The 16,785-nt window shown below is 50.5% G+C and overlaps 1 protein-coding gene across 3 annotated transcripts in view; it reads left to right on the top strand.

Moving 5' to 3' along the window:
* The window catches only part of C19H19orf81 (chromosome 19 C19orf81 homolog), a 24,829-nt gene extending 8,044 nt beyond the window's left edge, over positions 1-16,785 (top strand). Inside the window, exons 3-6 of one of the 3 annotated variants that reach the window (XM_060130435.1) lie at positions 13,918-13,990; positions 14,094-14,214; positions 15,415-15,554; positions 16,424-16,785. In XM_060130435.1, coding sequence (XP_059986418.1) covers positions 13,918-13,990; positions 14,094-14,214; positions 15,415-15,554; positions 16,424-16,619 — 530 coding nt within the window. In that variant the 3' untranslated portion in view covers positions 16,620-16,785. Of the gene's footprint in view, positions 1-13,917; positions 13,991-14,093; positions 14,215-15,414; positions 15,555-15,785; positions 15,983-16,423 lie in introns of those variants that run through there. The other 2 variants (XR_009536972.1, XR_009536973.1) reach the window with 2 other exon arrangements.

Raw genomic sequence — 16,785 nt, 5'->3', positions numbered from 1 at the left:
GTGGGAGGGGGTGCTGGATCTGGGGGTCGTGGCCGTGAGAAAAAGCTCAGTCCGAGCCGCACATCTTGTCCTACTCGGGCCAGCTGCTCGACCCCAGGCGACCCCCGAGAAGTCCAGCCACCTCTTCCCACCTCCGGGTCCCCAGCTCCGGGGGGGCGGGGGCGGCTTAAAGACTACAATTCCCGGCAGGCCTTGCGCTCGCGTTGCTGCGGCTTCATAGACCAGACTCTGCAGGGACTGATGGGAATTGAAGTCCTTAATACCTCTCCCGGCTGCGGAGATGGGAATTTTTTTGGAGGTGGTGGGGGGGTTAAGAGATGCCGGGGTCCCAAGGCGCTGCAGGGGAGAGGAATAATGTCTGGGACCTCGAGAAGCCGCGGAGTCCTAAGTCCTTAGGGACCGTGGAGTGGGTAAACCATCCCCACGCTCGGGGGATCGGTGGGCGAGGTTGGGGTACACCCAGGTGTTTCAGGACCCCCCCTTCCAGGGCCACGTGCCCCTCCCCCGGGGCGACCAGCAAACGCTGCAGCACTCCCACTCCCGGGCGGGAGATCCGCTCACCTCTGCACCTACCCCCGCCCCCACGCGCTGTGGCCGCCCCCCGGGATGGGTCTGGGGCGGGGGCTGTGGCAGGGGGAGGGGAGGAGCAGACTCACCCGAAGCTGCCGCCGCCGCCGCCGCCGCAGCCCCGCGCGCCGGCCGAGGTGCCAGCTCGGCTCCTCCCCCCGCCCCTGTCGCAGGTCCGCGGCTCCTCCCCCTGCACCCCCTCCTTCCCCTCGGAACCTGCGGCTTCAAAGCCCAAATAGCGCGGCCGCAGCGAGGAAGAAGGGAGATTTCCCGAGACCGAGGCGTCTGAGACGCAGCGTACTTCCACAGACGAGGATGCAGAGATCTGAGATCATGACCCTCTGCTCCCCCAGGATCCAGGGGTCCTGGACCTCACCCCGTCCTCTCTCAGAGAAGTCAGGGACCCCAGTCATCTCTTCCCCCAGGACCCAGGGTACTGAGCTTCCAACTCCCTCCATTCTCAGATCCAGGAATCCACCCCTTCTGTTCCCTCCTCCCTTGGGGACCCAGGAGTCCCAACTCCCCAGCCCCTTCTCCGCAGGACCCAGGACTTGCAGTCCTCCCAGCCGAGGAACTCTGAGGGATGGTGGCGGGCGGGGGAGGCAGAGCCTCAGAATCAGCGGTCCTGAGTCTCAGCCCGATGTGGGGGTAGAAGCAAGGACCTGGATTTCGGTCCTTGCTGGGCCGGCTCCTGAGTAGATTCTCAGATACTTGCTGAGCGTCTACTGAGCGCCAGGCACTGCTTTTGTGACCTTGCACGCTTTGCTTTGAGTTCGTTTCCTCATCAACAAAATATAGACAATAGACCTGTTTCCTAAGGGACCCAGAGGTTTGAAAAACCAGTCAATATAGAGGGAGAGCATTGACACCAAGTAGGTGCTTAATGAATACTTTTTAACAACAGCTAGTATACCTTTACCGGTATAGTAATAGCAGCGAATGACAATTGCCACTGTGATCTGGGCACTGGGCTAAGTGCTTTGAAAGCATTCTCTGAGTTAATCTTCTCTTTGGCCCTCTGAGATGGGGGGAATTATGTTATTCCCATTTCACAGAAGAGACAACTGAGGCCCACAGAGGTTAAATCCCTTGAAGAGGATCCAGAGCTACCTGGTCTCAGTGGCAGCCGGTGGGGTGACTTGGAGCCCCCTCACCACCCCCAGTCTTCCTCAGTGCTGCCCCCTGCCTCCCCGTGACACCCATATAAATATAATCTCTAAGTAAAAAATTGCTGCTTCTTCTGCAAACACTTTAAGAGGAGTCCCCTAGGCCCCCCCCTTTAATTAGATAATCCGCCCAACTGCTGCCTATGTATACACGTTGCAGTCACCATCATACTTTTGAATGCCCCAGAAATGCCTCCGGGTTCACTCTGAATCCTATCCTCAGTGCTTCTTGTATTCTCCCGGATGGACCTACATTTGCACCCAGGGAAGCTTGCATGGGGGTGGTGGTGCACCCACAGATATGTGCACACAAGAGCAGGCACCCCAAATACCACTCTCACAGCCAGACCTCCACCCAGGGTCCACAGGCAGCTGTGTTCCACAGGGAGAGGCACACAGAAGGAGTGTGCAGCGATGCACACTTTCAGAGATGTGCACACAGACGGGCTTGCCAGACTCCCACGACATGTTCCCAAAGAGGCACTTGGGTGTCGAGGAATAGCTGTAGTGCACTGGTTGTGTGTGTGACTTTGGAAGTGGGGTACCTGAGTTCAAATCCCAGCTCTTTCATCATTTGTGGCCTTGGGTGAATAACTTACATTCTTGGTGCCTCAGTTTCCCCATCTGTAAATGAGGGTAATCTTTTTTTTTTCTAATTTCTTTTTATTGGGAGGGTAATCTTTTTTTGAAACCCACCTCATTAAGTTATTTCGAGGATTGAATTAAATTCACCAGAGGTGCTTAGAGAAAATGGTTAATGTTTACTGTTGTCATAATTAGTAATTACATGCATTTGCTCATGGACTCCTTCACTGCATTTTACAAGTGAGGAAATTGAGGCTCAGAGAGGGGAAGTGCTCTGCCCAAGGTCACACAGCAGGGAGGTGTCAGAGTTGAGATTCAAAGCCATGTGGTCTGACTCTAGACTCCTTGAGTTCAGCCACTACATCGTTTGCATATAGGAAGTTTGAGGACCTTGCCTGTCATCACCACCAGGGGTGTAGAAGAGCCCGGAGCACTGGACAGGGAACCAGGAGACAGAGACATTCGTTCAATTCAATCCATGCACCCAATTTGATAGATACTTACTGAGCATCTACTGACTGCCAGGCACTGTTCTAGGCACCAAGGATTTGGCTGGGAACAAAGCAGACAAAAATCCCAGCCTTGGGAGGACTCACGGTCTAGTGGTGGAGACAGGTGGTCATTAAATAACTCCATATGGGTATCAATGTTAGGAAGGAAAGTCCAGGTGCTGTGTGTCTGGGAAGGAGGTCAATGGAAGGCTTCTCTGAGCAAGTGACATTTGAGTTGGCATAATCCAGGTGAAGATGGGGGAGGGGAGAGGACTGCTCCAGGGAGAGGGAACAGTCCACGCAAAGCCTGGGGTAGGAGCGAGTTTGGCACATGGAGGAGGACTGATGAGCACATAAACTCCATGGGGGTAGCACTTTTGTTTACTGCTGTGTCCCCGCTGCCTGACATGGTGCCTGGCACACAGTAGGCACTCAATAAGTATTGGTTGGTTGAATGAATGAATGAGTGGATGGATAACTAGAGAAGTGTATGTATGTGTGCATGCATGAGTTGGATGGGTGGATGGGTGGATGGATGGATGAGCGGCTGATAGCTGAATGAGTGGATCATTGGTGGGATGCATGCATGCATCCGTGCAGGAGTGAACGGATGAGTTTGCAAAGTACCTACAGATTCACACACAAATGTGCTGCAAACAAACGCAGACACACACCCAGAGACATGCACATTGTGTGTAAACACAGATTCACCTCTTCTCCTGGTGCTCCCCTGAGAGAACAAACACCAAGAACAGAGGTGGACCAAGCTGGCCACGGCCCGTGTGGTTGAGGATGCAGGGAGGCAAACCCTCTAACCTGAGCTACAAGCAGCCCCCCCCCGCCCCCCACTGCGGCGCTGACATAATTTCTGGAATAGAGGGAAAATGCTGATTCAGGGATTTGTGTCCCGGGCTGCATGCCAGGCCAGGGGGTGGGACAGGGATGACCCAAGAGAGTTGGGGTGAGTGGCAGAGGGAGGCAGGTGGGGCGAAGGCAGAAAGACCGGGAAGGAGGTAGAGAGATAGAGAGAAACAGATGGCAAAATAAAGTGATGGACACAGAGAGAGACACACACACACACACAGACAGACAGAGATAGAGACATGCAGAAAGGTATAGAGACACGGAGAATGAGAGACAAAGAAAGGCAGACGCACGTGATATAGAAATTCAAATTCAGACACACAGAGAGATGAAGAAGGGTTCCAGAGACAGGTAGAGAGAGGGAGAAAAATAATGGAGACACAGAGAGATGGGAACTTAAAGGACCAAGACACCAGAGGGAAAAAGAGAGCCACATGCACACACACACACACACACACACACACACACAGATGCAGAGAGAGAGAGAGAGAGAGAGAGAGAGAGAGAGAGAGAGAGACAAAGACACCCAAAGAAGGAAGAAGAGAGGTCCAGAAGAGGCAGCTAATGCTGGTCACAGAGATAAAGAACTCTGGAAAGGGAGCAAACTGCAACTGAGCGCCTCCTGTGTGCCTGGCTCACATGCGGGGACTTTGCTGTATCTTGCTTTATTTAAGCACCATTAGCCCTTCAAGGCAGCATTACTGGTAAGAGATGAGGAAACCAAGGCTCAGAGAGGAAAAGACATTTGCCCAAGTTTGCACAGCCCGGCCATGGCGTTTGATGCTAGCCTGTTTGACTCCAGAGTCCATATTCTCTTCTTCATCCTATGTTACCTCATGCAGACCAAGAGACACAGGGCAGTGGGCTTAGGGGGTACTGAGTGTGAGTCACAGTAATAGAGGGAAATCGTCACTTGTTTATTCATTCAACATACCTGTTCCGCACTTTCCTGATGCTGGAGAGCCAGAGATGAGTCAGGGGCCCTTGGTCTGGAGTGGGAGGCAGACACAGACCCAAATTCCTGAGCAAGACAGGCGGAGTGCACAGTGTTCAGAGGTCTGAAAAAAAAAAGAGCAGATAAAGAACATGCAGAGGATGGAGACAGAAAACACAACTGATAGGAGGAGGAGTCAGAGAAGGCTTCCTGGGGGAGGGGGCACTTGAGCTTCTTATGAAAGGATGAGGGCGTTTGGACACCAGGAAAAGGGCAGAAGGCAGCATGTGGAGAGTGGAGACAGGAGTGAGGGGTGGGAGGGATTAATTAAATAAAGTAATTAATAAAAGGTGACTGAAGAATGTTTGAAGGTATGAGGTGAGAGAGGAAGCTGGGACCAGATCATGCAGTTCGGAGCCATGGGAGGGCTGAGAGCAGGGGAGGGGCAGGGTCATCTCCAAGTGCAGAAAGACCCCTCTGAAACCTTGTGGGAGGGGAATGAGGGGGGAGAGACTGGAGGATGTGAGGGCAAGAAGGAGGCTGGGGCGAGGGTCCAGGAAGGAGAAGACCTTGAAACCTGAGTGGGTGTCGGGCTGTGGGAATGATGAGAAGAAAGAGCAGAGTCAGGAGGCAGAAGGGGTAGAGTTTGAAGACTGATGGGCTATAGGGGCTAGGTGTGCCTGTGGTCACGAGGATGAGAGATGTCTCCTGTCCTATGGGGATGGACTTGGCAACTGGAAGTGAAGGACAGCCTGATGGGAGAGAAAAAGACATAAGGATATGCCAACAGGGAGTCAGGGCCACAGAGGAACTGGGTCTGGAAATTAGTCCATTTAAGTCTGGACTGTTGTAATTGCCGATGACAGAAACGCAAATAACCTGAGCATAAGAGGGAATTAACTGGGTGGATGAGGGCTTGAGGGACAGCTAGATCTAGGTGTCCTCAATCATCTTCAGGAATCTGTCTGCATCTTTGGTTTCTGCTTTCTTCGTGTTGTCTGCTTTCAGGCAGGCTCTCTCCCCATGTGGCGATGTGATAGTCCCCAGCAGCTCCAACCTAGGCTCCGACCAGCCTGGCAACCTCATTGGAAAAAGAAAGATCCCCTTTGGTAACAGGTCCGGCAAAAGTCCAAGGGTTGAATCTGTATCCTACGTTGATTTTTAAGCTCATCCCTGAACAAATGACTCAGAAAATCAAGGTGCTACTGCCTAACAAGCAGGGAGTCAATGTTTATCAAGCAGGAATAATTGACAGTTAAGGCAGAGACCAGATAAATTCGAGAGAAGACTAGAGATACGGGTAGCAGAGACAGACTGGGAAGATAGACAAAGTAACTGAAAAAAGTCTGCGCTCCTCTCCCATGGTTCCTGCTGAGAGCTCTGCAGACACAAAGAAGGGATGCCCAGTGGGCACCTCTGTGGCTAAACTCCTTCACTCCTGCCCTTGGGGTCAGGAGCCCCCAGCCCCTCCCCCATCCACTGGAGGTACCATGGCAACCAGGCCCCCTGCTTACCGTTCCCTCCCCCATATAGAACCCAGTTTCTGTTTGAATCTCACCTGTACCTAACCAGTTCCTGTGTGAAACACGGATGAGTGGAGGGCAAGTGGGAACAGAAAAGGGATGACAGAGGGAGGGAAGCCAAGGAGCCCAGCAGAGGCAGCCGTGAGAGAAGAGAGATGGGGAGAGAGGTAGGGAGACAGAGAGGGGGTGATAGGGTTAGAGAGAGGCAGAAAACTATGAAGAGAGAGAGGGACGGGGGGCTGGGGAGATGTTGGGGAAACTGATGGAGGAGACTGGGGAGATGGAACAAGGGAAGGGGAGAGATGTGGGGAGAAAGGACAGAGAAATCAAGGGAAAGAGTGGAGGAGAGACGGGGAGAGAGGGAGGGAGGGAGTGGGGCAGAGAGAGGGGTGGGGGAAGAAACTCGAGGAGACTGGGAGACATGGAGGAGGAGGCAGGGAAGTGGGAAAGAAATAATTGGGGCACACAGGGACTCCCAGAGGTTAAGGGAAACTGGATTTCCATGTGGTCTCAGCCTTCCATTTTTTTTTTCCCGGGGCTTCAAAGACAAGAAGGAGGAAGCAGCAGCGGGGAGAAGGAGCTGGGGTGGGTGACCCGGTCAGAGCTCTTCTTCCCATCCTCCTGAGACAACCCCTACCACCTTCTCAGGATGCAACACGAGGTGCAGCCCCTCTGCTCCTCCACCATGGGCAACCCCAGCATGCACAGGGAGGCAGGTACCGAATCGTGTCTGCTTGTGTGTTTGTATCCAAGTGTGGGGTTGGGCGGGTGGGGTCCTTCCTATGAGCACTGTGTCACAGCCCTGGCTTTCAGTGTGACCTTAAGTGAGTCACTGGCCTTACAAAGAAAGAGCTACCCCAAATTCTTATGTCTACCAGATTCCTGAGCAGTACCCTTTAGACCTCAAACTACATTTCCCATGAGGCCTTTCAATTCCCTGACCAATGTTCTGGACCCAGAACTACATTTCCCATGAATCTCTGGGGCCGTAACAACTCTTCTGAGGCCATTATCCCCCATAGACTCCCTACCCTGGTCCCTCACACTCTCGTTGTCTCCCACACTGACCTCAACATCTTCTCCCAAAGCCACTCCTCCTCCCTGCTTCCCATGTTTGAATGGTGCTACTGCCAACCCAGTCTAGACGCCAGGCATTGTTCCCCCACTCCCATTACCTCCACAGCCATCAGTCCCAGCCCCATCTTCCTGCTTACTCTCTCTGCCCTGTCCCTACTTCTCTTTTCCCACAGCCCCAGCTCAGGCCTTGTCCTCTTCCATTGGACCCTTTGTCCACGTAACTCCCTGGTCTCCAGTTTCTCCCCTCCAGCCCATCCCCCACATAGCTCCAGAGGAGCCTTTCTGACACCCAGCACTAACCCTGTCCCTCCCTTGTTCACAGCTCTTCCACGTTGCCCATCACTCCCAGGAGAGAGTCTTAGCCCCTCAAGCTTTTGTTTGAGGCCCTGTGTGGCCTGACACTAGCTGACAGGCTCATCTTCCAGGGTTCCCTCCTTCCACTCTACTTTAGCACAGCTCATTCATTCATTCACTCGTACGACATTTCTCAAGTAATATCTTGGTGAGGATTTATTTGGCTAGCAGGTGATAGAAAATTGGACTTAATGCAGTATAAAAATAGGAAAGTCATTGTCTCACTCAAAGAGAAGCCCAGAGGTGGATCAGGGTTTGTGTTTGGTTGGGTCAGCAGCTCAGTGAATGTCACTGAGAAGCCAGTTTCTATGTCCCTGCATTTTGGTCTGGGATATAACCCCTTTGCACACCAGCTTGCATACCTCATGGTTACAAAATGGCTGCCACAGTTTCAGGCATCACTTCCAGAGGTCTTCACTTTAAGAACCCCAAATAAACTCTCCTCACATCTCATTGGCCAGCACTAAGTCATCCACTCACTCTTGTCTCAATCCCTGGCAAAAGGAACGAGATTATCATGATTATTTTAGTCAGTGGGGATACGCATCAGGTGGGAGAAACTTTTTAAAAAAACCTATACCTAATCCTACTTCAGGTCCCAATTAACCAGAATCTCTAGTTCTGGGGGACCTAGCAACTATAGTTTTGTTTTGTTTTTTAATTAATTAATTTATTTTTACATCTTTGTTGGAGTGTAATTGCTTTACAATGGTGTGTTAGTTTCTGCTTTATAACAAAGTGAATCAGTTATACATATACATATGTTCCCATATCTCTTCCCTCTTGTGTCTCCCTCCCTCCCACCCTCCCTATCCCACCCCTCCAGGCGGTCACAAAGCACTGAGCTGATCTCCCTGTGCTATGCAGCTGCTTCCCACTAGCTGTCTACCTTACGTTTGGTAGTGTGTATATGTCCATGCCTCTCTCTCACTTTGTCACAGCTTACCCTTCCCCCTCCCCATATCCTCAAGTCCATTCTCTAGTAGGTCTGTGTCTTTATTCCTGTCTTACCCCTAGGTTCTTCATGACATTTTTTTCTTAAATTCCATATATATGTGTTAGCATACGGTATTTGTCTTTCTCTTTCTGACTTACTTCACTCTGTATGACAGATTCTAGGTCTATCCACCTCATTACAAATAGCTCAATTTCGTTTCTTTTTATGGCTGAGTAATATTCCATTGTATATATGTGCCATACCTTCTTTATCCATTCATCCGATGATGGACACCCAGGTTGTTTCCATGTCCTGGCTATTGTAAATAGAGCTGCAATGAACATTTTGGTACATGATTCTTTTTGAATTATGGTTTTCTCAGGGTATATGCCCGGTAGTGGGATTGCTGGGTCATATGGTAGTTCTATTTGTAGCTTTTTAAGGAACCTCCATACTGTTCTCCTCAGTGGCTGTATCAATTGACATTCCCACCAACAGTGCAAGAGGGTTCCCTTTTCTCCACACCCTCACCAGCATTTATTGTTTCTAGATTTTTTGATGATGGCCATTCTGACTGGTGTGAGATGATATCTCATTGTAGTTTTGATTTGCATTTCTCTAATGATTAATGATCTTGAGCATTCTTTCATGTGTTTGTTGGCAGTCTGTATATCTTCTTTGGAGAAATGTCTATTTAGGTCTTCTGCCCATTTTTGGATTGGGTTGTTTGTTTTTTTGTTATTGAACTGCATGAGCTGCTTATAAATTTTGGAGATTAATCCTTTGTCAGCAACTATAGTTTTTGAATGCTTGCCAGGTAATTACGATGAGCAGTAAGGGTCAGAAGACATTGCTTTGCACTGGATGTGATATCCCTGAGGATACTGGGGCTTGGTGAGCCTTACCTGGTTGCGTGGGTGGGGAGTGGACACTCCTCAAATGGAGGAAGAAGGATGGGAATGGCTGAGTTACACCTTTCTAGGTGTCGGCTATAAGCACCTCTTCTGTGCCAGGGGCTAAGCTAGGCATAGCAAATGCTCTAGTGGCAAAACAGACAGTTTCTCTGTCCTCGGGTCTCTTTTAGTGTCTTTGAAGACCTCTTTCATTTGGAGACGCCCCACCCCACATCATCTCTAACCTAGACGGAGGTACCCATCTGATAAGTATACTTTATGTGTAGCTCCAGAAAAGATGAGTGACATTGAGTTGACCAGTTGGCTCGTTTTGCAGATCGATATTTGTTCATTTCAGTTTTGCTGTTTTCTTTGTGGTGTTTTGGAACCAATAACATTTTTAGCTTGTCAGGTTGCAAACTTTGGCTCAGGCCATTAGAAAGCCTGTGGGTCCCAAGTGTTTTGCCTGTAGTAATGAATGAAATGACCCAGCTGGTTCTCATGCAAGGAGGACAGACATGAAACACACTATCTCACAAATAATTAATAACCTACAGTTGCAATAAGCACTCCTTAGCCTTGGACCTGAAGAGAATTCTGGGAATATTCTCTTTTGCTTAAAGACCTTAGCACCCACCCCCCGCCCCCACCCCGTGGTCCCTCTGCATAAAACATCTCCTTCTCTGCCATTTCTTTATTTAGCAAACTCCTCCTTTATCCCTTAAGTCTTTTTTTTCCACTATTTTTAAAAATATATCTTTATTGGAGTATAATTGCTTCACAGTACTGTGTTAGTTTCTGTTGTACATCAAAGTGGATCAGCCATATGCATACATATGTCCCCATATCCCCTCCCTCTTGAGCCTCCCTCCCATCCTCCCTATCCCACTCCTATCCCTTAAGTCTTGCTGTAGACATCACCTCCTCTAAGGAGCCTTCCCTGATTGCCCCCAGACTGGGCTTCCTCTCCGCCTCGTGACACGTCCATTGTAGCAAGTATTGCCCTTTACAGTGAACACTTCCCCCACCAGACCGGAATCTCTTGGAGGGCAGGCTGGGGTCTCATTAATCTCTTGGTCTGCAGCATTCTCCAAGGCACACAGGAGGCCTTGGAGATGCCTGTTGAAGTTTGAAAGTGTCGTGTTTCCTCAATTATTCAATAAGTATTTATTTTTAAATTTATACCTTTACTAAGTTACACATACACATTGAAACAAATATATTAAAATCACGGTTGTAATTTAGAAATCTTTATTTCTAATGCCACATTTCATGAGAAACAGTTTTATTTACATTTTAAACATACACCTTTGATGCTGCTAGAGTCAGTTTTTTTAGTCATTTCACACACATTTCCAGGGCATATAATTTTATTTCTAAGTTACTTGTGATAGACATTTAAAAGATTTTTTCTATTATGGAAAATTTCAAACATACACAAAAATAGAGACAATGTACATTTTGCTGATCTTGTTTCATCTAAGCAACCCACACATACACACTTTCTGGGGGGACATTCTATAGGACAAATTTGTTTTAAAGAAAATCCCAGACATAATTCCTTTCCACCCATAAATACTTAAGCATGTGTTTCTAACTGCTAAGGATTTTTAGAAAACAGACCTACCATGCCATTAATTCCACCTAACAAATTCACAATTTTTCTTGAATATCATCTCATACCTAGTGCATATTTAAATTTCCCTAATTATTTAAAAATTTTATTTTTCACAGTGGGTTTGTTTTAATTAAGACCCAGAGTTGCCATATTGCATTTGATGGTTATATTCCTTCAGTCTTTATTCAATAAATACTTACAGCTAGGTGCCTGGTGCTTTGCTAGACGCCAAGAGCGAAAGACAAGTCCCCGACCTCATGTTGCTCACATTATAATTAGAGACTCACAGAAGTAAATGTAAAATTGCAACTGTGATGAGAGCAAATACATGGTGTCATGAGTTCATGACAGGAACTGTTGACACACTTAGGGAGACTTGATGAGCTAAGTGAGGGGGAAGAGAGTTCCACGCGGAGTCACAGCATGTGTCAAGGTCCTGTGGCAGGAGGGAGCACGGAGAGTTCAAGTCACAGAAGGGCAATGTTTCTGGAATGCAGCAAGTGAGGAGGACGATAGTGTCTGATCAGGCTTGAGACATCAGCAGGGTCTGGTCATGTGTGATCTTGGTCTTAATTTATCCCAATGACAATGAGAAGTCCTGGGAGGGTTTTGAGGAAACGGAAACGGCGATGTGGTCAGATCTACATTTCAAAATGCTTCTGATGGGGTGAATGAAGAGGGAGAGAGAGATATATATTGAGAAGTTAGGAAGCTGTTGTCTAGACAGTAGTGGGGCGAGAAGCAGCAGACTGGGGGGTTGGGAACACAGATTCTGGATCCAGTGCCTAGATTTTTATCCTGATTCTATCACCTGGCCTGTGTGACCTTGGGCAAGTCACTTAAGTTCTCTGTGCTTCCGTTTCATCATTTGTTAAACTACACTCACTCAGAAGGCTGTTTTGAAGATTCAGTGGAAAAACACTTTAAAAGGTGCCTGGCTTTTTAAAGGGGGGCTGTAAACACGTAGTTATTATTATTGTTAAGTGGACAGATTTGAGAAGGAGATTACTATGTTGGGGGGATGAAAGGGAGGCCAGTATGGCTGGAGAAAAATGATCAGAGAGGTCATCAGAGTGACCACACGCAGGGCAGGTGCTTCTCAAAGGGGATCTTGCTAAAATGCAGACTCTCACCCAATAGGTCTGGGGTGGACCCTGAAATGCTCCCCAGACCACACATTGAGGAATGAGTCCCCATCACAGGGAGGACTTTATGCTGAAGGCAAGAGGAAGCCTCCGGTGGTTTGGAAGCCTCTGGTGGTGCTGAGACGAAAAGATCACCCTAGCTGCCCTGCCAAAACAGATGGGAGGTGGAAGAACAGGGACCAGAGAGGGGGGCTTACTATGGTACAAGCTGAGCTGTGTTGATGTGCTGAAGCCAAAGACCGCTATAGGAGCATAGCTGGGACACAGCCCTGTGCTGGAGACAGCCTGTCCCAGCTCACAAGAGCCGAGTGGTGAATTTTGCAAGCTGGTTGTGAAAACCATGGGTAGCACAAAATTGGTCAGGGTGAGAGTACTGAGACCATGAAAACAGGCAGATGCTGAGAGAGAGAGAGAGAGAGAGAGGGAGGGAGGGAGGGAGGGAGAGAGAGAGGACATTTACCAGCACGCCGCTGAGTTTACTGAATGAGGGAGATAGTAACACATCAATGTCTGAGTAAGAGGTTTTTAGAGACCTGGGCTGAGTTAGGTGACTTGGGGAGGAATCTGGAAAGCAGGCTTTGCTCTGGATCACATGCTGGCAGGAAGCAGAGGCAAGTCCATGACATGAGAGCCATCAGAATGGCACTAACACTGGTTGGGAAAAAAGCAGCATCAGCTCTGAGCCCAGAGGGGAATATTTGGTCTGTTTTGTGGTTTGGGCAGCGTCGAGGTTGTGCTGTGTTGAGACATGACTCCAGAGGGCTCTTCTTTTTATCTTGGCCCATCATGGTCACGGAGTGACCTTGGCTGCTGTTGGAATTCTGTGAAATTCCTTATGTCCAAAGGGAGGTCACCAGGGTCCCTCTGGGGGTGCCTGGCCGGCTCCTGGCTGTCAGGGGTTGCTTTCTGCATTTTTTCAGCTGCTGTAACAAAGAGACCCTCAAACTCAATGGCGTTAAGAAAACAGTTGGTTTCTCTCTCGTGTAAGAGGAGGAAGGTGGTCTGGATGGGTGGGATGTCTCAGCCCCTCGAGAATACAGGGACCCGTGGTGCTCCATCATCTCTAGCAAGAATAAAGTTGGCTTATTGCTACATCCACATTCCGGTCCAAGGGAAGGGGCACTGAGTCCAAGCCAAGAAAATTTCTCTTAAGCAAATGATTCCAAAGTTGCACCCCTCACTTCTGCTAACAGTGTTGGTGAGAACTTGGTCATGTGGCCACACCTAGCTGCAAGGGAGGCTGGGAACTGTTGTTTCCAGCTGGATAAAACTCTAGGGTTGTAGAGGAAGGGGAAATGGATTATGTGGGACAACTAGCAGTTGGCCATAGAAGAGACCAATTAGTTGATGGAGGGGTTGTGTAGAAGAGTCCAGATTTGAGAGCTGTTATGAATCAAGTTCCAATCAAGAGGCCAGTTCTGAGAGTGTTGGAAAAACCATATAACTAGATTCAAATGCTGCTGCAGTGAAGAAGCTAAGATGGGGTGATTGGAAATAGGAAGCAAAAAGGAGCACGTCCCTTCCCTTTCCTCCTGGCTTGCGGTCTCTCGCTAGCACCCCCTTTAGGCAGAGCCTAACAGGACCCCAACTGTCCGAGTGGAAATGGGGTTGGTAGAGTCCTTTGGGGCTGAGAGACAACAGCTTAACAACTGGCATAAGAGCTATCCTGGGGGTGGCACGGACAGTCATTTGGTGATGCTATTCAAGTGGAATGACGTGCGAGGAGTGCTCAAGGCAGCTGATACTGGGTTTTCCATCCGCAGGAGCACTTCTTGTGGACCTAGAGACCCTAGAGGAGACGCAGGCTCGGAGCCTGGGCAGACCTGTCAAATCCTCGTGAGTGGTCCCTGGCCCCATGATTTCTGATCTGAGATCCTCTGAGTGCGGTGGCTTGGACCCCTAACTTTGGGAGGTCCCTGTCCGCTGGCTGTCTTCCCAGGAAGCAGTATCTGCGCCAGGTCATTGCAGAATACGAGGCACTGGACCGAGAGCTCCCGTGCATCCGCAAGTTCCCCATGCCACCTGCTGCCCAGCCCCTCTGTCTGTGCATGGAGACCTCAGTGAGTGTCCCCCCCACCCCCATGATCCCAGGTCCCTGGTGGCATGGTGGGAAGGACACAGGCTCAGAAGTGAGGTGGACAGGGGTTGAATCCAGGCTCTGCAGCTCATCAGCTGTGGGCTTGGCACCAGGATAAGTGGCTGAAAATTGATAGTGAATTTGTCAAAGGGTTCATCATCAAATTTATCACTGCTGATCCCAGAGGGGAGCCCGAGAGGCAGAGAGAGGGGACACTGAGGACAGAGGGAGTCCTGCTGATCCACCTATTATGAAATTCTGTAAAATTTACAGATATCGCAAAAATTCATTTCAAAAAGCCCGTTGTTTGACAGATTCAGTGACATGGTTATTCAGTGTACGGATCCTTTGGGCATTCCTGCCTCAGAGGAGGTATCTATTAAGGTCTCACCCATTTGAGAATTAAACAAGGCTCGCCAGGCAGAAGCCTCGGAAGTGTTCCCTCAGCTCATCTGTGTGACTCGACCTCAACGCAGGGATTGCTGTTCTTGTTTATGGGACGAATCCCCACCCTATTGCTCCGCTTCTTTGTGTTTTTGAACATGAGACACACACACACACACACACACACACACACACACCAACATACACACCCAACATACACATCCAAGGCTTGCCTTCCTGGAGGTGACCAATTTCATGATTTCACTGTGGTTTCGCAGCAATTTTATATGTCATGACATAGGGTATCGCCTTCGACACGGTAATCTCAGACTGAAGACGTGGTTAATGATCAATATATGTTTCTGAATGCAAAATAGATTGACAAGACGTCATATCCTCCTACGAGCCTTATTTTTTGAGAACTGAATAGTTCTTAAAATGCTAATATGACTAAAAAAGGAAAAATTTACGGCTTAGATCCTTGCGGAAATCTGCAAGGGTTGCCCGAGTCTCGCCATCCAACGCAGGTTGCTGGAAAGGTTTTCAGTAGATTGGCAAAGTTGGCCAAATCGGTGAATCGTTCAGTCAGCTCTTCATTGACTTTTGGCAAATCGGTTTGGTGAGAACTGGCTTTTTTTTTGGAGAATGACCTTGAATGGCAGTAGATGCCTTGCTACCTGAAAGATTCCTATCCTCCCCGCTCTGGCAGGTTCTGCAGGTGGGGTCTCGGGTGGGGACTTCTGCACCCGGACTGAACTCCGAGTGTCACTGACGGAGGTTCTCTCTCCGACATCCCCAGCCCGAAGAGGACCTTACCCACCTGGAGGTGCTGGAGGCGCTGGAGGCCGAGTTACCCGGGGCCATGGAGAGCGGGCGTGTGAGGAGCATCCGCTTTGAGAACGTGAACGTCATCTGTGGGACTGCTGGGCGCCGGGACCGGTGAGTCGTTGGCGGGGGCAGGGCCTGGAGCGACCGGGAGGGGCAGGACCGCAACTGGCAGGACCGCGGTGAACGCGATGGGGGAGCCGGGAGGGGAGTGAAGGCAGTGAGAGGTGGGGCGGGGCGGGGCGGGGCGGAGGCTCTGAGTGGCCGGGAGCTAATAGGAGATGTGGGCCAACAGTGAGCTCCGTGAGGGGCGGGGCGGAGAAGTGAGGGCAGTGAGGGGGCGGGGCCAGGAGCGCCCGGAGAATGGCGTGGTTGGTGTAAGGATCCAGACCCCGCAGAGAGTGAGAGCCGAGAAGGGGCTAAGGCGAGAGTGGGCGCAGTGAAGGGGCAGGGGCAGGTGAGATCGGAAAAGAAGGTGGGATTTGGAGTGAGGAACCGGACTTTCAGTGACCCAGGTGGTGACGGGGATGCGCAAGACCGAGGTGTGTGGTCGGAGCATGGGAAACAGCTCTGAGCGGGAGCGTAGCCGGGACTGAGCACTTTGCAGGCGCGGGGCCAGAGTGATCGGTGGGCCTGGAGGTCTAGTTGGGCGCGGGGCCGGGCCTGAAAGCCACACTGAGGGGGCGGCACCTGGAGTTGTTGGATGAGGATAGGGCCCTGGAGCGGCGGTTTAAAAAGATGGAGCCTCGACAGAGCCAGGCTGAGAGAGAAGACGGGACCTAGACTGACCCAGGTGAGGATAGAAGTACAGATTGACCTCGGCGAGAGTGCAGGGTTGGAGAGTTTAGGGATGTAGTGACGAGTTGAGGGACTGGAGTTGGTAAACGAACAGGGACCAGGCAGGGACTCTGGGACAATCAAGGCCAGCGATTCCCTTTCCGTCTCCGCCCCGCCCCTCTCCTCTTGGCCTTGCCCCCTTGCAGGTGGCTCATCACGGTCACGGACTTCCAGACTCGCTCGCGCCTACTGCGCTCGGGGCTCCGCCTCCGCGGGCTCCACCACCTTCTCGTGCGCAACGACGAACTGCTGCTGGGCGATTACCGCCTGCACCTGCGCCGCTCCCTGGTCCGACGGCGCATGCTCGAGGCTCTGGGGGCGGAGCCGACCGAGGAAGTCTGACGTTTTGGGGGCGGGCCCCGGCTGCGCCTGCGCACCGCCCAGCGGGCTCGGGCGACCCACCCGGAATCCCGAAAGGGGCGTTGCCTTCCCAGGAAGGAGGCGGGGTCGGCTCGAGGGGGTGGATACTGTGAGTTTAATTATAAAGAATGACCTGGTACAAAAGCCA

This window comes from Lagenorhynchus albirostris, chromosome 19 (genome assembly GCF_949774975.1).
Source record: "Lagenorhynchus albirostris chromosome 19, mLagAlb1.1, whole genome shotgun sequence".
Classification (NCBI taxonomy): Eukaryota; Metazoa; Chordata; class Mammalia; order Artiodactyla; family Delphinidae; genus Lagenorhynchus; species Lagenorhynchus albirostris.
The sequence above is the reverse complement of the archived record's forward strand: the minus strand, read 5'-3'. Positions and strand labels throughout refer to the sequence as shown.